This window comes from Mercenaria mercenaria, unplaced genomic scaffold (assembly GCF_021730395.1).
Source record: "Mercenaria mercenaria strain notata unplaced genomic scaffold, MADL_Memer_1 contig_3926, whole genome shotgun sequence".
NCBI classification, from domain to species: Eukaryota; Metazoa; Mollusca; class Bivalvia; order Venerida; family Veneridae; genus Mercenaria; species Mercenaria mercenaria.
The window spans coordinates 15,595-38,141 of NW_026462114.1; the positions used below are offsets into that span (position 1 = coordinate 15,595).

Below are 22,547 nucleotides of genomic sequence, written 5' to 3' on the forward strand. Positions count from 1 at the left end.
ATATGGACGTCATAATCTGAAATCTTATTAAGACGTAATAGAGTATGAACGATTTCTGATTTATAATATCTTTGAAAATATTGCAATAAACCCAACGGTAGGCAAGAAAAATTATTCAGCACGACTACGTAAGTATGGCAGGTGTTTAAATAGGGTTTGGGGAAAACCTGTCTCACACAGGCAGTCATATAGGACACTTATATTTTTTCATCGATTGTGGAAAGAATTATACAGAGTGGCATCTCAGGTTCAATAGCAATTCGTATATTAACTGTTTTTCAGCTTTTTCTGCAAACTGCCTGCAAATCAAATCTAATCCATCACTTTACAGGCTTTTGATAAGATTTTTTGTCTTTGTTTCGTCACAGTAATTGATAACGTAGGTCAGTGGGTGACTTTCCTCAAGTACTGCGAAGTGCTCATGATATGATATATCGCATAATTATGGTGGCTGATTTCTGTCATTACGAGTTGGCGGGGCAAAAACACGACAACACGAAACACAATAATTCGACAAAAACCTAATTTGTCGAGTTTTCGTGTTGTCGTGTCGGCGGGGCGAAAACACGACACATTTTACGCTAAAACTCGACGTTTAGAGGGCGCCGACAGAACACATTTATCTGTCAACTTTTAGTCTTGGCGGGTATAAACATGTCGTGTAGGCGCCCTCATACAGAGATATGATTTGTGTTTATATGACCCTTTAAAAAGACAAAATAAAATACAAACAAAACAAAACAAAAAAAAAATGGATTTTTACTTAAAATTGATAAAACCATTTGATGAAATTTCTGTGTGACATTGGCAATTTTATAAACATATGCCAAGTTTTGGGATGCTTCTAAGACAACAGAAAAGACCGAGTAAGGAAATTTATTAAGGGTATATATAAAAGAATGGTTATATAATATTCAAATTGTATCTCGCTATAACACTGACTTTATACTATTTTGGCAAGAAAAAGTAAATACGTCATCAAAGACATTACTATGTCAATTTGCATTTAGCATAATTATTTACAGCAGACGATAAAACTGTACGAAATTAATTGCAGTATCAATAAGAATGTATTCTATGATGCTATCGTAGTTACACAACACATAATAAACGCAAGTTAATGAATGTTGGTATGAATGTGCGTTAGCATTTGAAAATGAGAAAAGACGCAACAAATAGTATTTCTTAAACAAATTGGATGAAACTTGATTGGAAATGCAATATTTTCTGTCCGATTATATGTTTGATTTGATATGTAACACTTGAAAGAAAATGGACTTATTTTCAGTGAATTATGCAATCTGTGAATTTTACTTCCTAACACCATGAGCTATATATACCATGAAAATGTAGGGAATAGAAGGTAAAGGTCAAGATATCAATGAAAAAAGTTTCAACGCATGTTAAGATAGACTGATGTTATATATATTTACGACTTTGACAGATTAGAACATGGTCATCACATAATGACATATTTATGTAACTGGTCAGGAAGGAACTATAGAAGAATACTTGTGAACTGTGTATAGGTTACTCTATAAGGTCCCTATAAGCTCTCTAGCGCACAATAATTGTATAGTGTCAGATAAGGCAATGTAGAATGTGACGTCTGTCAAAAACATATTTCACATATAATAATGTAGCACAAATGTATACAGCATATCTAGTTGATAATATGCCCTTGTTACGCTCCTCAATCCTTCTGATATCCTGAATTTTCATAGATATTTTCTTCTTGCGCTCCGAATGATGTATTCACATAAACATCTACAACAGAAAGACAAGTTTTGAGAAACTAATACACGTATTATATTTTCTTATACATTGTCGCAGCAGCATCCTTGACAATATAGTATTGCAAACATGTAAAGTTCATGTTATGCAATTTACTGATGTTAAACAGTCATGTTCCATTCAAGTCTTTAAATTTCGTGGACTGAGTGCGAACCTGTTATAACTGTATATAAAAGAAGAACAAGATACACTAGTTTTGCGCTCAGCTCTAAAATGTCTTTAAAAGACATTTTCTTACAATATGTCATCATCAAATGCAAATCTAGCTAAAACATGCCAAACTTCTGCAAACCATTTGAAATAACATCATTATTAAATTTTGCCGCAGCTGACTTTTCAGTTATAGGACATATAACGTCAGTTTCTTTCGAAAGTAATCTTTTTTTCTGATCCTTATTTTTTTTACAGAATACACGATTACAAAGAAGCGTCCTTATTCTAGTACACATTGTATTTGCGCAGTGACCTCTCATTGTGTTATATCCCCCTTTCATGTACTTTCTTAGTATTTCACTAGTATGAAAACTAGAACCTGAAAATATCTAAATAGTGTGATGTTACTCACTGATCACAATACTGCGTTTTAAAAAGTAGATTAATTAAGGGGTTAATATACAGCTTGGTTGTTCCTTCTTGACATAATGGCACACCTAGTGTCATAATTGCCCGAGGGTTTTAGCCCGAGGACCATTATGAAGTAGGTGTGCCATTATGGATGGAAGGGCACAACCAGCCGAACATTGCCCTTTTCATTAGATACCTTTTTCATCTTGGTATTTTCATTTCATATACATTTTCTACAAACGTACGGGGCCTAAGCATCATTTGTATCGATTGTTTTTTCATCAAAATGACATGACAATTTGACAATCGATCTGAAAATGATTCAACACCCTTTCACCCGCCATAATGATAGTTGCTACATGACGTCAACGTCAGAACGCGCTGACGTTCCGGTTACCCGGGGCCATTATGATTATGGCATCGAGGCACACTGCGTCATTATAGCTTTGTCAATAGAGGCCGTAATGACCGTTTTAAACGACATTTTTGTTACTATTTATAGTACCGTATATGATAACATCAATTATAACACAGACGTGGCTAAACTACGATAGATATTATAAGGGTGATAATGCAATTTTCTGTCCAAAACGCAACAGTCACACTGCTTTTTCCCGTTTCTTCACCATTTATTCCTAATTTCATTATTTTTATTTTATAATCTCACTCTGCACTAACAGAAGTGTAAACAGATATCTTAAACACCATTTTATTTCCCATGTGTCTTTAAATTAAACTTATGTACATAAATCTCCCTCAAATACATTGCTGGACTTCAATCATAAAAAGAACTTGTCGCTAAGGTAAGCAATTGTGTCTTCATACAAACAACGGTTTATAATTATTCATTTATTATGACACCAACGTTTAGTAGCAAATGTCGGTGGAATACTATAAATAGCTTACTTTTTCTAAGACAAATACATATTTGAAAAAAATATCAAAATTTGCATACGTTCATCTTCATCTTCGTCTTCTTCCTCTTCATCAGTTGTAATAAATGCTTTCAGGCACTCGTGGATGTAAACATATTGATCCTTTAAACATACAATTTATACTTTCACTACAAGATCTCTTTTTTGAGTCAAGGCAAATGTATACATTGATAAATAGGTCATAGATATATTAAAATATCACTTTGATACGTTATAACGTGCAATTCTTACAGCAGGTCTCTTTTATGTTGTATTAATTCTTTTATCTTTCACATGCATTGTTATACTGAATTAATGGACACTCATTTTAGGAGAAGTACACTTAACAAAATTCCTAATTGGTCAGTTTATATTGTATAACTATTTTGTTAATAATGCATGTATTTACAAGAAATTTCACATACCGACATTTGAATATGTACTGCAGCTAATTATTGATTTATTTTTGGCCGACTCACGACCAGCGTAACCGCATTAGGCGTTTTGATCAATATTGCATATTTTGCACGTGCAGGGCATGCGCACCAATATGCACTTGTTAGTGAACATTTTTGGCATTACTGACGAAAGTCCTACTAGAAAAACACATATCATTGTGAAATTGACACAAGAGCAACGCACCCGGGCTGTCAGAATTTTACAACAAAATTCAAAATCGGTCACTTCAATGAATTGTCCTTGCGTTAAATTTTGTCAGAACAGCGCGGATGGTAGATAACCAACGATTGAAGGTTCTTGTAAACGGAAATAAGGTTAAAAATGAAAATAACCATCAAAGTAACAGCTACAAACAAATTATATCAAAATTCTTTTGAAATTACAAAAATAATTACACACGTGTCGTAAATGTGTCCCGGCTAGCAACATTCCGACAGCTCGATCGCGATGCTTTTGTGTCAATTTCACCATGATATGTGTTTTTCTAGTAGGACTTTCATCAGTAATGTCAAAAGTGTAAACGAACACGTGCATGTTGGAGCACATGCCCTGCACGTACAAAATATGTAACGTTAGTCAAAACGCCTAATGCGGTTACTTTGGCTTTGAGTTGCCAAAAATAAATCAAAAATTAGCTGCAGTACCTATTCAAATGTCGGTATGTGAAATTTCGTGTGAATACATGCATTATTAACAAAATAGTAATACAATATAAACTGACCAATTAGGAATTTTGTTGAGTGTACTTATATCTCATGTGTCGGTGCGACGTTAAATAAAACAAAAACATATCTCAATGATGTAAAACTTTGTCTTATCTTTGTCAATGTTATACTGAGCCTATGGTTTCTCATTTCTTAGACAAGAACAAGATTAAATATATCAACCTCGTCTTAATCTTTTTAATATGTTGCAATAACTCCCCACCTCTCTTTACACCATATTCAACCTATTGTTCCTTACTTCTCGGACAATAAATGCCGTTTTCGTTGTATATTGTAAAAAGTTCACCTTATCCGTTTCTGTACCATATCAGTCTGGTATCTGGTTTCTAATTACTAGGACAAGGTTGTATATATTAACCTCCTCAGTTATGGTCTCAAATATGCTTCTACAGTATAAGTTTTAGTTTTCACTGTTAGTGTCATATTCAGTCTATGATTCCTCATTCAACAGCCAAGGTCAAATGATATATTCCTCATTTCTATGACAAAATTACTATGTCAACCTCATTTCGATATCTGATTGATTATTTTACCTCTGCCTATGCCATGTTCATGCTATGATTCATTATTTCTCTGACTAGGTTGAAAGGGCAAATCTGTCGGGATCTCTGATCTGTTGCTACAAGAAATCCTCACCTTTCTCTGTATAATGTTCAGCATGTTAGGACAAGTTTGCACAATCAACCTTATCCTAATATTTCGTATGTAGTATCTCCGTCTTTGCTATGCTCAGGCTATTGTTCCACATTTGAAAGACAAGACTGAATGTGCATTACCTAATCGTGATCTCTGATATAATGAAACAGCTAGCATTACCTCTGATTGTAACATGCTAAATCAATGGTTCCTAATTTCTAGGACAGAACTGAATATATCAACCGTGTAATATCTGAGATAATGCAATACTAACAACTTATCTTTACCTCTGGCTGTACCAAATCGAGTCTGCGGGTCTCCATTTCTAGGACAAGCTTGAATAGATCAGTCTTGCAACGATATTTGATATAATGAAACAAACAATCTTAACCTCGGTCTGTACAATACTGAGTCTGTGGTTCCTCATTTCTAGGACAAAACTGAATATATCAACCGTGTGATATCTGAGATAATGCAATACTAACAACTTATCTTTACCTCTGGCTGTACCAAATCGAGTCTGCGGGTCTCCATTTCTAGGACAAGCTTGAATAGATCAGTCTTGCAACGATATTTGATATAATGAAACAAACAATCTTTACCTCTGTCTGTACAATACTGAGTCTGTGGTTCCTCATTTCTAGGAGAAGCTTGAATAGATCAGTCTTGCAATGTTATTTGATATAATGAAACAAACAATCTTTACCTCGGTCTGTACCATATTGAGCCTATGGTTCCTCATTTCTAGGACAAGACTGAATATGTCAACCTCGTCATGATCTCTGATATGTTGTAACAAGTAATCAACAGCTATAAATGTCCCTGTACGTCCTACACCGGCGCTGTGATATACAACAAAACTGATGTATTAGTAGATTTAAAATTGGTTTCACTATGACTTACTATTATTTACTTCATATATTGTTATACATTGAGTGCACGGTATTCCGTCGAAGTTCAGAACTTCTGTAAGTGTCACTGTAGAAACTTAAACGTTCAAGAGACATTTTTATTCTCATATTATTACTTTTCTCTATGAATATGCAAAATGGTAATCATGTATAATTGTCATTCATTAAATCAAATTCTAACATGGCTTGATTTGATTTCCAGTTAAACAAGGAAGAAAATCAAGGTCTGTATATTCTGCTATAAACAACGTTGACGCGCGAGAGCAATATGACGTCAATTATGACGTCAAATTACCACATGACGTCCGATACATTACTCCTCGCGTAAATGAAGTCCAGCATAATATTTATTAAAATTTATCAATGACCATGTCAGAATAAAAACAATCAAGGCCTTCTTGTGATTTATCGTCTAATTTACCACGGTTCGTCGTTCAGATGCTTCGGTATTTAAACTTTCAATTCCTACGCATCTGAACTCTAAACCGTGGTAAATCAGACGATAAACTACTCGAAGGTATTGATTATTTGTTAAATATTAAATGTATTCGAAAATGGGGTTATAAAATACCATTTTGGACAAGTTTAAGGTAATAATACATTATAACTACTTAATTCTATTGTTTGGCAGCTAAAACAAACAAAAGCAATGAGCATGGACACACATACTCATGTGAATGCAATTTCTATTTTACATTGTTTTAACATTTCCTACCAGTTTACGAAGGAACTTGGTGAACATATGAGCAATTATACATTTCATTATTTCACATATCAAGTTTACATGACTGCTAAACAGAATTTATTATGTTATTGCATATAAATGAAATCGAGAGAAATGCACTCAACATAGTATTAATAGCCACTGGGTGCAAATAAAAGAAAAGTGACGCAAAGAACAAACTATCAAAGTCATATCTTTACAACTATGATATGTGGCTATGGTCATTGCAAGAATCTTTTAAACTATCTGCGATATCTTTATCATATTTCTGCATATCATGTCCTATTAAATATCAGTTACCTGCAGTGCACTACCGTTGGCCCTGATGTCGTTCTCTTTTCGCGATCTGTGTACTGTCGCACAGCTTTAACAAATTCTAGCAATAAGTCTGGAGTGTCGGGACAACCCATATCCGGCCATTTTAGGTAACTAAAATGCCTGACCATTTTTCGTTCCTCTTTCTAGAAACCATGCAAGAATTAATTTCACAATCAAACAAGTTCTATATACTCTAGCTTGTACATATGCCTTAGGTGAAGCTACAGTAGCATGCTTTTCATATACACATATTGATATGATACGGGTATTATAGCCGATAGCCTACAAGTTTTACTTCATGACAATCGCATTCAGTTCAAATCTGTTCATACATGCTGGTACCCTTGGCTTTGAATTTACGTAAATATAAGTATTCAATACAAATAAAATACATGCACTTTGGAGGTTGACTACTAAACTTTTCTTCATGCAGTGTACCTGCAATGCACCAATAAAGGCCCTTTGGGAAACGGGGGCCTATACTGTCGAACCATTGAGATGAAGTTTATAACAGGCCAGTGTTTATCCGGACACCCAAAATCTGGCCATTGTAGAAAATGGAAATGTTTTATTTTCTTCATTTTAGTGCCCTGTATAAAATATTTAAAGAATCAAACACCAGTCTGAACTGAAAAGATCAACAGTGGTGCAATGTTATCAAACAAAAATGTATGCTAGACGTTACGCTAAAAGTCGACGTAGATAATCATAAATTTATTAACTTTAGAATACAGTATTATACGATGCAACATAAAAAAAAGTTGCTAGGGTGGAGGTAGTATAAGCTTTTATGTACACATATGTAGTTTAATTTCAGTGACACCAACAAGTTCTAAAATTTCAACGCGAGACACTTCATAAGAGTGAATTGCATTGACTTGTAAGATATTGTAAGATATTGATGTGAAGATCAAAAGTAAGGACGGACATAAGCCCAACTTAGAAACCAACATACAATGTCCTAAGCTATAAAATTGTTATTTTTATATAACCTAACTTTATGCCACTTTCTAAATTATGTTCAGTGTCTATAAATAGATATAACATATGTTAGCTACTTTTAGAACTACTTTATGTTTATGATATTTAAGGATGTACGAGCGTTTTTTTTTTCAGGATATCCGCCATTTTGAAAAATGTATTTTCGAATATTGCTTTCTAACAAAAGTTTTGCCAAAAATTAATGCTAAATAATTACAATATGGCTAATAATGTACCATTTAACCAAATATATTATGCTTTTTGCGAAAAAAAAATTTTCACCCTTATTTTTGGCTGGCATTTGCCTAAAATTGACGTTAGATTTACGATGGGGTAGGGGTAGGTAATTTCAAATATCTATTAAAGTAGATCAGGTTTGGTTTTGATATTTTTCTGACTGATACATATAATGTTAAGCTATAAATAAAAGTTTTCAAGATAGCACTTTATATTATCTAGAAAATATAAATTAAAACAAAGGGAACAAAAAATATCAAAATTCAACAGTCTTTTCTTAATAAATCTTAGATGCACGGTGACCCCTACTTTTTTCTTTCCATTTTGAAGCATTTTTTGTGTCATTAATGCTGCAAAATATTTTGAAAATCTTAACGTCAGAATATTTTTGTAGATCTAAATACGTTTTTTCCATTTAAAATAAAGTGGGTGGGGTAAATATGTCAACATGTAAAACTTAAAAAGATCTGTTAGCGACAGTTATGCTTATATAATACTGACATCACCATATATTCATATTAACCTGTAAGACCTGAAATCCCTATAAGATTAAGTAGGATATTAAATGTTTTATAAAGTACCAACATTTTTTCAATTTTACAAAATTTCAGAAATGCGTAAACAGTGGGTGAAAAAAATACCCTATAAAATTAAAACGAGTTCGGTGACCTATGTTTTTTCTGCTCTTGTTTGTCTTAGAAACTAATGTTCTTCAACCTCACAGGGTATGAAAACATTCTTAACGTTAGAAAAAATTCGCTCGTACATCCTTAAATATCATAAAAGTCCATTTAAAAATACCGTACATTACATTTACGGGATGTGTTAGTTCTCATTATTTTGTAGACAACTGTTTTGTTGTAAAAACGTTTGGCAAAAGTTTGTAATGCAAATATTAAAACAAACACATCTTATCAATGGGGGAAAACAGCTTAGAATACATACCATTTTTACTTCAAATATCTTGATTGTATAGTCTGACAGATTAGATTCTGATTGAAGGGACACAACCAAATCACCATAGAATACTGGTTCACCCAAGTCCGGCCAATACTTATCACACTTGTGCTGTAATTATTTAATCACATACTTAAAGTTATCATGCATTACGTAAATGTGGTATTGTGAAACTATGAGGCCCTAACGTTGATGAAAAAGTTGACCCTATTTCCATAAAATAAATACGTAAAAACAGTTTCAACAATAAGAATACGTACTTTTTCATATGTAACATGCTCTGTTAAAGTTTTGACAAAATATTTCACCTACATAAAATCATAAAAAACAAACACATGAGCATTACATCGATGTTTGAACAAAATGAGAAAATATTTTATTTTTGAAACTTACCCGCCCTTTTTCCATAAGCTTTGTCAACATCACAATTGTATCTACGTTTTGCTCCCAAATCATTCGCCAGAAGTCATCAAAGGTTGCCTGCATAGCACCTTGGGTAGCAATATATTCTCTTCGAGATGTATATCCCTGAAGTGTAAAAACATGGAAAACAATAGCTGAGTCGCTGAGTAGACATTTCTGTACAAGTATGCTGAATCATTAAAGTAATGCGACGTGGATAGTGGATTCAAAACACTTCACATAATTTGATTATTTATCAGCATAATTTCAAAGGCAATGACAAAGTTACCAAAGGCAATTATATGATATTCTGACAACTTTCGCCATATAAGGACTATGCTTATTACTTCGTTTGTCTATATGAAACCATAGCAGCCAAAGCAAGCAGTAAAACACAATATAACAATTTAGTACAGTTATATCGCACTTCTTAAGCACATGTGCTATGTTGTCTTTGACTTAGAAAAAAAGTTTTAATTTATCACGACATTTGGTTCTTGCAGTTTAAGATAAATATTTACTGGAAACTGCACACACACATACAATCGTGATAAATGTCTGTAACAATTTGAAATCAAGTCAGAATAAAAAGTAGATACCCAATGACAAAGCAATACAGAATATATGAACCTTTTTATCCAAAGTAAAGTATTCTTATCGTATTTACTTTTAGGACATGTCCCGATTTGGAAATTGGAGACTTGTTTAGTTAGAAAAAGTCACATTTTCCCTTTTTGATAAGATAAGATTTTACCGGAATATAGTTTGCGTTGATATAATCAGATCCTTCCATGTCATCTGATGGCCGCAGTTTTACTCTTGAATGATCAACTGAAATATGGTAAAATATAAACTCCGCAAAAGACTTAAGAACAGAACAAACCATATTGACAATATCTGAAGGTTGTTTTGTTTCAATAATGTGGCTACAATTTTGTACTGTTGTGCACTGATATCTCGTAAATATTTGCATATTCTAAGCTACTGGTTAATCATATCAGATAAATAAAATGTATTGTTTCATTAGAGTTAAAAACAATATACATGTAATATGATATATCTAATATTTGTTTCTCTTGCACAGCGTCTGACTCATACGTTGTAAGGTTTAGGTGTAAATATCAGGGATGTGCCTAATTATAATTGTAATTTAATTAATTATAATTAATTACAAATTTTTGAATAACTAAGCACAAACTAAATTAAAGTAATTGAAATTAATTAATTACTGACTAAGGTTTGGGTTGTAATTGTCAATTAAATCTAATTACTTTCAATTACTTTGGCTTTTTTACTGATCAATGGGCGTGTGAAATTTTCAGTGACAGTAAATATCTGACAGGTATTGTTGTATCAACAATTAGGTGTTAGAGTTGTTATTCTCTATTCAGTTCTGTTAAGTGTGATACATTTTAGTCACTAAACCTAATAATTAGGAATGTACAGAGAAACGGATATTAAAACTTGTCATTCTGTCGTGGTATTACACATGGTGCACATCATGAATTCATCAGCCCTCAAACATTTTATCCTTCCAAAGGAGAGATAAAATAATTAATTATAATTAATTACTTTTAGCAAAATAATTGTAATTAATTAATAATTTTTTGAAAATGGCTTGTAATTTAATTTAATTAGCAATTTTCTCACTGTAATTGGAATTAATAAATTATTTTTGAAAATTATTAGGCACATCCCTGGTGTATGTTGGAGGTGACAATCATCATAACAGATACTTACATGGAAGAATATTTGTGTATCTGTTCTTCGGTCTGCAACATTGTTGTTCTGCTGCTGTCATTGGGTGATTAGGACTTTTTTCTTTCAAAAGCTTGAAACAAATGTAATGTAAATGTTATGTAAAATGCAACACTAACACAAACTGATATTCATTTTCCTATTTAACAATGGAGACTGAAACTTTGTGTGTTTATGCAAAAAAGACAGTTTGTACGTTCAAATTGTTACATTATAGCGCCAAACAACATTATGGCGCTTATAAAAAGAAAACCATACTAAACAGGCAAATATTTGGTGGATGGCGCCAACGATGTAGATCATAAACCTTGATATCGTGTGACAACCAGAATTATATAAATTGAACAGTGTTTTACTCTTTAATAAAATCATAGTTTGTCGTTCAGATTCGCACTGTTTAATAAAACTGGTAGAAGTAACGAAATACATTACTAGTTAGTACACAGCCGCAAATTCAAGCAAAGAATTACAATGACCACTAATCATATATGAACAAAAGAACAAAATAAAATAGAAACCTTGTATGCATCTGCAAAAAGTAAATCCGAATCTCTGTGCATTTTTTCAACAGTATCCGGGAAATCAGAGAGCTTTATTGGTCCTGGTCTATAAAACAAACGAAACAATATTAAACTGGCTTGCTGCCATAAGAGAAGGTGACGGAAGGATATTTGACATTATTAGCATAAAACTTAATAATATGATCCAAATGCAATACGATTCTTATAAACGTTGATATGAACTGCGTATTGAGTGTGCTATCAAACATAATACTGTTATCAATATAATTATCATTCTACATATTATTTTATTGGTTAATATACAAAGTATTTTAAATTATCGTTTAAACCATAAAGTTCAAAATTAAAGAATAACCAAAAGACAACACATAAATAAAATTAGTTTTTCTGACCCTCGGTATCTAATAGTACATGCATATTTAAACTGTGATATTAAAATTTAGTTACTTAGTTTACATGCTATTCCTTGATATTTTACCAAGGTGCAGTGTATTCTTTCTCTTTGACTGTGCTTATTCATTTTAGTTTGGTTGCTAGGAGGAGCAATGTTGCTTTTTGTATATTTATGTGTTTTGTTTATGTTTTGGTTATTTCAATTTGTTCCAATTAATATAAATTTTCCCATTCTCTCAAAGTTAATATATTAATATATAGATCAATAAACACCTGAAGGAATTCTTTTTGGTGGGCTCAATTTTATCCAGATTAATGTCATCACCGGGTCTATGTGTAGGCGTACTTCTTTCGGGATCTTTTGCAAAACACCTAAGGCAGAAAATTATAACCACATTAATTTAACATAAAGATAAAAAAGGTTAAAAAATTTAAAAGTCACCAGTTATTTACCTGTTCAGGAACTGTAAAATTCTAGATAATGCAAAAACGTACATCAAATAAGCGAGCAAAGTTTGAATACTTACGCCGTCTGTTTTCTTCTTAAAATGAAAACAACAACAAATACAACCACCAACACAACAATCGCTGATGATGTCCCAGCTGCTATTGGTACAGTCAAATCTGGGTCTAAATAGATGAAATCATCAATTAAGTGATTAACAAACTTGTAAAGATTATTTTTTACAAGAGAAACTTATGTTTTCCACCACTTAACAGGCAGAAATCGTAAAAAATGCCACAAATTAAATAACCTCACTGAAAACAAAATAAACCAGGACATGACGATAATATGCACAACAACGTTTCAAACTACATGAACAAGCCAATAATACACATGACCAGGATTGGCACCGATAACTCCTGTAAGGTGTAGTTGAAACTTGACTAACTGTGAAGAGAAGTTGCAAAAATAGCATAAACTTTGAGAAAATAAAGGGCAATAACTTCCCTGAAAATCACTAAACCGGAACATGCCGATACTGACTGACCTCTCATTCAATGTTTGGTGGAAACCCGCTCTATCATATAAGAAAATGGCAAAAGTATATCTTAAGGTAATGGACCCCTAATAGTAATGTTTAAAAAATGGCATTTGCTTGGTATATTCTTAAAGCTGACCATGTTTTGCACTGTGTTGCAAATTTTAAACAACTTTACCGTGCTGTTTTTTGTAAATTTTGTATAATTTATGGTATTTCCTCAAGCTTACGTAGTGACAAATTTCAATGTGATGGTCACTAACTAAAACGTTTGCAGAAAATTCATTACAGCATTAATGTTGATAAAAGAAACACCAAGCTATTGTTAAACGATTTTAAAACACAAAATAAAAATGTAAATATTATTTTTTCTAGGACGCCCCAAGTAAACAGATTAAATGAGACAGAATTCTAACTCCAACTGTTGGTCTGTTTTGAATTTTGCTTACATCATTCAAAAATAACGTTGGGGCAGAAGTAAAACCTACACGCATTTCCTTCACAATATGTAATCCAAAGAATGAACGCAAATTGGAGAATTTAAACTTACTTGAAAAAAGGAAAATATGGAGAGTAAATAAAATTGGTCCCAGTGGGGCTTAACCTACGCCCCCTCGAAATTTGCAGTCAAAGTAGGTTTATGGTATGATTGAATACTCTTCAAAAAGGAGGTACTCTATTACGGATCCAATACCTTAAGGCGCTAATATGTATGTCAGTGTTTTGCGACGTCTTTCAACGTCACGTTGTTATATATATCTGCCAACGTCATATCCGTTTTGTATGATGAAATCTCAGAAGCGTTAGCTGCTCTTGTTTATCATACAATTAAACTAATTAAGGCCCATCAAATGGCCGGAGTCACTGAACTGGAACATGCTGACGACATGCATACCTAGGCTTGGCAATGGTCATTTTATGAAATTTGGTCTAAATCGGCCTAGCGGTGTCAGAGGAGTTGCGTGGACAAGAATTGTGCTCTATAGACAAACAACCCTTAATCAGTATGTCTCCCTAATTACATGTGGAAGACATAGTAAGCTGGCAACATTATTTCCAAAAGAACGTAAAATAATGATACGTATCATAATGGATAGATTAGCTTGCTCTTTTCATGCAGATAATGTGCATCGAGAGAGACAACACGTAAATCTTCACCCATAATGAAGAAATTGTTCTCTTCGTGTACAATTCTAAAGTATTCAAAGACCTAAACATTTGGATCAAACTCACCAGTCGATATTGGGTTAGAATATCTAGTTTCCGTGCATCCTTCAGACGTGCACACGAATGCCTTCACCCTACAATACACAATATAATGAAACATGAGTTCTTCATCATCTTAAAATCTTACTACGGTATATCTGTTAACTGATTAAAGTGTTATTGGTGTTTAGAAATAGTATTGTATAACACCACTGTAGTACTAAAGCACCCGATAACGTTGAAAGCGTAAAACGTCATGACCTTCATCACATATCGTAGAACTAAGTTTTGCAATTCTAGACTATATACTTACATTTGGTATTAGAAGCCATTATTTATAACTTATTCTGAACTGTTACCTGTAACTTCTGCCTGGTTGCAATTCTCCATTACAATACTGGTCATTTGGCACACCTGAGCACTCTCCTTGGCTTCCGACAACAAAATCTTCGTAAAGCTCCTTGGAATCTGGATCTGTAGACCTCTTTTTCCGACTGCCTTCAATAAAGAAGTTAAAATATACGAATATCTTCACTGAGAAAGACAAAAAAGTAAATTCTACTTTTCTGATGTAGATATTAGAATTACGTTAGTAAATACAAATGTAAATTGTAGCTGCAAACTTATTCTATACTTTTGTATTATCAGTGTAAATTTAACCTTTGACCTGGTGACCCAAAAGTCAAGTCAGTAGGGGTGGTGTACTCAGTAAGTATTATCAGCATGTGAAGTTTGAAGGTCCTGTGTGCAGTGGTTCGCATGTAAAGTGCCTTCATGAAAAAAGTTTACATTGGCCCCTGTGACCTTGACCTTTGATCTAATGACTCCAAAGTCGGTAGGGATATTAAACTCAATAAGTACTATTAGCATGTGAAGTTTGAAGGTCATGAGTGCAGTGGTTCGCGAGTAAAGTGCCTTCATGTAAAAAGTTAACGTTGGCCCCTGTGACCTTGACCTTTGATCTGGTAGCTTTAAAGTCAGTAGGAGTGGTGTACTCAATAAGTACTATCAGCAGGTGAAGTTTGAAGGTCCTGGGAGTAGTGGTTCGCGAGTAAAGTGCCTTCATGCAAAAAAAAAAATAACGTTGTGACGAACGAACGAACGAACTAACGAACGGACGGACAGTTGAAAACTAATATGCCTCCCTTCGGGGGCATAAAAGTAGGATAGAACCAAACAGGCAACGGTTTGGAAACAACTTCGACGAGAATGATGCTATACTATTTTATACCCCAGCCACACATACGGAGCGGAAAGCTACGTCTAGCCACGGATAAAAACGTAGTAATCCGTATCTATCCGTATTGATACGTACCTGAGACGTACCTAAAAGTAGCAATCCGTATCAATTCGTACCAATCCATACGGCTCAAGTACGGATCGATACGGGTAACTACGTTTCTATCCGTAGCTAGACGTAGCTATTTGCGCCGTATGTGTGACTGTGGTATTATAAGGTTGGGTTGTTGTCGTGTGATAATTTACTAACATAGCAACGAATGGTGTTGTCGCTTGTGATCTAACGATCTTTATATATAGCGTAAGCCCGCCCGTTTAGCTCAGTAGGTAGAGCGTTGGTCTACGCATCGCGGGGTCGTGAGTTCGATCCTCCGGCTGGGCGTATGTTCTCCGTGACTATTTGATAAACGACATTGTGTCTGAAATTATTGGTCCTCCACCTCTGATTCATGTGAGGAATTTTGCAGTTACTTGCTGAGAACAGATTGTACTGGAACAATTGCCCGCCGTTACATGACTGAAATACTGTTGAAAAAACGGCGTTAAACCCAAAACAAAGAAACAATATACGAGGGGCGTTCAATATGTAATATTACTCTGTATGTAGTTCCGTAACCGCTTGTTATTTTAAGATGCGGTTTTCAGCACATTATAGAGCAATTTATTGGCAACACAATGTTATATAGATTATAAAAATTGGTAGATTCAAAGTAAAAATATAATCATTTGAGTGAGGTGTACTCGGGTATACTGGACAATTTTATGTCCAAAATATTGAGATTGTCATATGCAATTCCTTGATTCTACTATTCAACAACTAGAACTATAGTTCAATTTTCAGTTTAAACAGATAAAACAAATCATGATCTTCACAAAAACACATGAAAACTAAAATAAAAAAGTTTAAAACAGTTTTAAATTGAGTGTGTATATTTTTACTCGAAAAATGATAAGGTGAGTACAATAAGCCTCTGCAATTTTGTCAGGCGCGATAATCATCGATTAAAGAAATCTTGTATTTTAAGTTGATACTAGTATCTTAATTCTCGATTGCGAAACTAGTTCTTACAACTTAATTAATCGCTCTCAACACCCATTCAAGATGGAATCAACCTCGAGTTTAGATTTTTTAGTTGTGTTGTAAAATTAAACATGCAATAAATAGTTTAAAACAAACGCAAACGGATCACAAATTGCTGTACCTCGTAGAAAAATGATAGAATTTTGCGATTTTACAAGTTATTCTATTTTTCTAAGACTCTGGATGCCCAGGACAAACCTAAATTATAATTATGGTCCAGTGTACCTGAGTACACCTCACTAAAATGATTATATTTTTATTTTGAACCTGCCGATTTTTATAATTTATATAGCATTGTGTTCCCAATAAATTGCTCTATAATGTGCCGAAAACCGCATCTAAAAATAACCAGCGGTTACGGAACTACATATGGAGTAACATTACATATTGAACGCCCCTCGTATATAGCAAACAGCAGAAAAGTGTGGTCCACTATTGATGAAAACACGGAGCAACTTGATGAAGTTAAACAATGAAACATTGCTAGAGCATTAATATATGTTTCTTACAGGATTGTGCAACTGGTAATGACTTGAGAGGTTGGCATGCCCTTAACTTTTTAAATCTCAAGTTTTTATACAGGTTTCTAACCGTTCCAAGACAATGCCTTTATCTATCACTTTTATTTCCTTCCGTCTTGTATTTTGTGCTGCGATTGTTTCCTTGTTTGACGTAAGCGTTTCTTTATTCTTTCTCCTTAATTACTTTCCCCATCATTTCCCCTTGATTTAGCGCTCCCTTGCTTTTGCAACCCCTGTCCTTGTACTATGAGTAAGTTACCGTGCTAACAATAATTTTGGCTGCCGAACACTATTATTGTGCCTGTTTGTTTATCTATGTATGTTAGTTATGTGTGTTTGTGTTTGTCTTTTGTACGTACGTGTCTGCGTGGCTGTGAATTACGTTGAAGGTAACTGTGTTTAAAACAAGAGGGCCATGAAGGCCCTGTATCGCTCACCTGACCTATTGACCTAAAGATCATCAAGATTAACATTCTGACCAAGTTTCATAAAGATATGGTCATAAATGTGGTCTCTAAAGTGTTAACTAGCTTTCCCTCTGATTTGACCCGGTGACCTAGTTTTTGATCCCACATGACCCAGATTCAAACTTGACCAAGGATCATCAAGATTAACATTCTGACTAAGTTTCATGAAGATAAAGTTATAAATATGGCCTCTAGATGTTAACAAGCTTTTCCTTAAATTTGACCTAGTAACCTAGTTTTTGACCTTACCTGACCAAGATTAAAACTTGACTTATAGATCATTAAGATTAACATTCTGACCAAGTTTCACTAAGATATGTTCATAAATGTGGCCTCAACAGTTTTAACTAGCTTTCCTCTGATTTGACCTGGTGACCTAGTTTTTGACCCAACATGGCCAATATTCAAACTGGACCTTGAGACCATCAAGATTAACATTCTGACCAAGATTCATGAAGATACAGTCATAAATATGGCCTCTACAGTGTTAACAAGTTTTTTTTTATTTGACCGGGTGACCTAGTTTTTAACCCCAGATAATCCAATATCGTATTCGTCCAAGATTTTACTGAGGGTAACATTCTGACCAAGTTTCAATAAGATTGGGCCAAAATTGAGACCATTAGCGCGTTAAAAAGCTTTTCCTTTGATTTGATTTGGTGACATAGCTTTGGACCCCAGATGACCCAATATCAAACTCGTCCAAGATTTTATTGAGAATAACATTCTGACCAAGTTTCATTAAGACTGGGCCAAAATTGTGACCTCTAGAGTGTTAACAAACTTTTCCTTTGATTTGACCTGGTGACCTAGTTTTGACCCAGATGACCCAATATCAAACTCGTCTAAGACTTTATTGAGAATAACATTCTGACCAAGTTTCATTAAAATTGGGCATAAATTGAGGCCTCTAGAGTGTTAACAAACTTTTCCTTTGATTTGACCTAGTGACCTAGTTTTTGACCCCAGATAACCCAATATCAAACTGGTCCAGGATTTTATTGAGGGTAACATTCTGACCAAGTTTCGTTACGATTGGGCCAAAGTTGTGTCCTCTAGAGTGTTAACAAGCTTTTCCTTTGATTTGACCTGGTGATCTAGTTTTTGACCCCAGATGACCCGATAAATACTCATCCAAGATTTTATTGAGAATAACATTCTGACTAAGTTTCATTAAGATTGGGCCAAAATTGTTACCTCTAGAGTGTTAACAAGCTTTTCCTTTGATTTGACCTGGTGACCTAGTTTTTGACTCCGGATGACCCAATATCAAACTCATCCAAGATTTTATTGAGGGTTACATTCTGACCAAGTTTCATTAAGATTGGGCGGAAATTGTGACCTCTAGAGTGTTAACAGTCAAATTGTTGACGACGGACGGACGGACGACTGACGGACGGACGGACGGACGACGGACGGGCGACGACGGGCGACGGACACAGGATGATCACAAAAGCTCACCTTTGAGCACTTCGTGCTCAGGTGAGATAAAAACGCAGCATTGCATTTTGAATATTAATACTTGTTAAACTTCCCCCTCTTTTTCTATCGCTACCACTTCCTTAAGCCACCGCCTTTTCCCTGTTTTTTGCATAAAATCAGATTGTACTAGTTGGATTTTGAAACAATCCGTCATAGTGATATCGATGATAGTAATTTGATACCAGTACTTCCAAAGTCAACAAAGTGGATTTTTGCGGAGTTCGAAACAGGCATCCCCATACATTGACTGAGACAGAAAAATATCTGACTGACAACTTTCAGCATTCACACCAATTAGCGCAAAAATTAAATTAACTAGTATGCATACAGACATCTTATTATAAAAACCGGAAAACAAATTCAAAAGTATGTCTGTTATTTTCATGCATGTTATTTAATAATTCGCATCCTTTATTTTCGTGAAACAAAATTTCATAAAATCCCTGTACGTCACGTCTGATGAGAAATATTACTAACAAGAAACTATTTACCTATGACTTGTGGCGAGCACTTAGGACTCCAATTTGTTGGAGTTGTAACATATTCGGGGATTGGATCATCATCCTTTACCTGTGACCATCTTTCGTAGACTGACAGTCGAGTATCATTAAAGTCTTTTACAGTTCCAATAAATGGGTCATCTGAAACAAGTACAAGCATGTTAAGGTGAAAATATCGATCTTCCTCGTTTATGATTAGCTATAGAGTTACATGCATTAAGGTGTGTTTTATCAATATCCATTGTTAAGTATTACCCAGAATGAATTTATACCGCGTAACTATCAAAGAATTGAAGTAAATGTGATTATTGCAGCAGTGTCACTGTGTATGTAAGATTAAACATGAAATTCAGTGATTTATGTTTCAAATGGTCAACAAAAGATTTTCAACACAGACAAAAAGAATTAAAAGTGTGCTCAAATTAACTTTAAATTTATGATAAGTAATGTTAAAAGGACTAATCCACATATTTTAGGCGAAAAAATATTTTTTCTTAAAAATACATAAAAAGTAGTCTGAAAATGATCACAGGCACGGGTCCAGTGTCTATTTTTTGTTTGATATAAAAATATGTTGGTTTTTTTTTTCACACAAATATACTTTATATATGTTAGTCAAATGAAAAGAAAATCGATGACAAAAAAATCCGGTCACAATATCATATACATGGAATATGATACTGTGACCGGATTTTTTGTCATCGATTTTTTTTTCATTTGACTAACATATAAAAGGTTAATTGTGTGAAAAAAGGGATTTTTTTTTATATTAAACAAAAAATTAAAAACTGGACCCGTGCCTGTGAAAATGATTAGTGGTAAAATTTTACTGACATAAGAATTTTGCAGGATATTCTGATAAATAAATAAAAATTGTGTGGAGAATTGTATAAATGTGGAGAATTGTATAAATAATGTACCTCTATGAATGCATCAAGTGACATTAAATTAGCTTCTAAGTACTATAAGTCTTGTTTTAAAGCTATTGAAATACTAATTGCAAGAAACAGAGATACTTCTAAAATATTATAGATATTTATGCCTTTACGCTCAACCCTTTTTTCGCGTTATAATCTATCTCTGTGTGAAGTATCTGAATTACGTTTCAATACTGCCAGAGTTTAAAACTGACATAAAAATGGAGACGGCTAGAGGAACGTAATAAGAGAAATGGATTCTCGTTTGGCAGGTGTACACTAATTTTTTCAAAGATAAATTTCAAAGAAAGTTCCAAATTTTATTAATATTTGCCTTTCTTAGTTTTTCCTATTAAAGATTGAAAATTATAATTACCGTTTTGTTTTCCATTCTGAACAACGACTACACCCCAGCGTACAGGTGGTCCATTTAACGAATTACACAGCAGATTGTGTAAAGGAAGCTGTACAGATATCTGTCTCTCTTCATCAGACACCTTAACAGGGCTTGCTTTCATCAGCAAATTGCTATCAGTTTCCTCGACAAGCTTTATAGGTGCTGGAATTTAATATTTAGTCCATTTCACTGTTTAAACATTGTTTTGAATGCACTGTTATACAATAAAGTATGTAAATTGGCAAATTTAATACAAAATATGTAAATATCATTTAAAATATGTTTGTATCATTTTATAAAGCAACACAACCAACAGAATTACTCAGATAAGATTATCGTGTTGTTTGGTACTATAGAAGACAAAATATATCTGTCGTTTAGGTTATATGAAATAGGTTTTCTTACCTCCGGCTTTAATGTGAGTTGTGTTTGATAAATGGGTTCCTGTGCCAATCACAGTTTCAGCAAATACCTATTACGATTACAGCAAAGTTAGATTTAGTGTAGCACTGGACACAAAGAAGCAAACAAAACCAAACATCGCAAGCCAGTAACACATTGTGTGGACTTGTATCATAACGTTAACCGTAATATATACTATGTAAAGGGAATCAAACTTTCTTGTTGATATTTTAAAATTCCTTTTAATGCTATAAAATGTATTTCGATAACCATATACTAAACTACACTTTTCCTTCTTTTCATCAAATTTTATTGTATAATTGGTTTAAGATTTTCTGTAATAAATGGGCACAGGGCAGCAACACCTGGATAGTTTAAATCATCATATTAAGGGTAAATCGGACAGTTGCATAATTATATTAACATTTAAAAAAATTGTGCGTGTACGTTTTACAATGTGGTAGAACATATGGAAGAGGTTGTATTTATTAAGAATCAATTATTACAAGGCCAAAACAGTGATAAATTCATAACAGGGAAATTTCTCATGAAAGATACAGGACCCATATTTTTCTTTAAATTTTAAGTCTGTTTAGGATAGCTCTTTTATATGATGTAAGGTTTATTTTAATCCTAAATTTGTCTATGTACAGCAGCTCAATGAAACTTTTGTGCATTTTATACAGAATATATATAGAATTACGGTTCCTGTGAAACTTTATCTTACCGTAACTTTGTAATTCCCAGGAGTCATATTGCGGAATTGGTAGAATTTGGTATCCGCACTAGGTGAGGTATAATTCGTAACAGCTCCGACCTGTATAGAAGTATATTCACGTATACATTACATAGAGTATTTGTAATCATGGATATAAGCTGTTCTACTTTCAACATTTTTAAACTGAAATGCATGCTGAAAATCAGAGATTGTATGATAGCCCACATTCCTCGTATTTCAGTCTTAAATTAATTGTGTATTTAGCGCCGTCATTTAACACGATAATTAAAGTAATGAGAAAGAACTAAAGGCAACTTATAGTGACCTTACAAATACAAAA

The 22,547-nt window shown here is 33.7% G+C and overlaps 1 protein-coding gene across 2 annotated transcripts; it reads right to left on the reverse strand.

The window, feature by feature from the left end:
- Window positions 1–860: 860 nt before the first annotated feature.
- Window positions 861–22,337, reverse strand: LOC128553536 (tyrosine-protein phosphatase 10D-like). Of its 2 annotated transcripts, none has more exons than XM_053534718.1 (17): window positions 22,217–22,337; window positions 21,493–21,559; window positions 21,067–21,249; window positions 19,765–19,914; window positions 14,843–14,981; window positions 14,511–14,578; window positions 12,822–12,924; window positions 12,568–12,666; window positions 11,899–11,986; window positions 11,363–11,453; window positions 10,377–10,453; window positions 9,614–9,748; window positions 9,209–9,331; window positions 7,484–7,635; window positions 5,799–5,934; window positions 3,314–3,395; window positions 861–1,767 (listed from the first exon to the last, which is right to left on the reverse strand). In XM_053534718.1, exons 1-17 carry the CDS (start codon window positions 22,241–22,243, stop codon window positions 1,694–1,696), a joined length of 1,794 nt encoding a protein of 597 aa, XP_053390693.1. In that variant the 5' UTR covers window positions 22,244–22,337; the 3' UTR covers window positions 861–1,693. The 2 variants fall into 2 exon arrangements, with proteins under 2 accessions (XP_053390693.1, XP_053390692.1); XM_053534717.1 differs by lacking the exon at window positions 7,484–7,635 and adding an exon at window positions 7,028–7,188 and having other exon boundaries at window positions 22,217–22,336.
- Between the last annotated feature and the right edge of the window lie 210 nt (window positions 22,338–22,547).

Coding starts and splice junctions, on each gene's coding strand:
- LOC128553536 (XM_053534717.1), bottom strand. CDS start 22,243: ATGACTCCTGGGAATTACAAAGTTACG. Junction 14,579..14,842: donor CAACCAGGCAGAAGTTACAG/GTAACAGTTCAG, acceptor TGTGTATTGTAG/GGTGAAGGCATTCGTGTGCA. Junction 11,987..12,567: donor ACCAAAAAGAATTCCTTCAG/GTGTTTATTGAT, acceptor TTTGTTTTATAG/ACCAGGACCAATAAAGCTCT.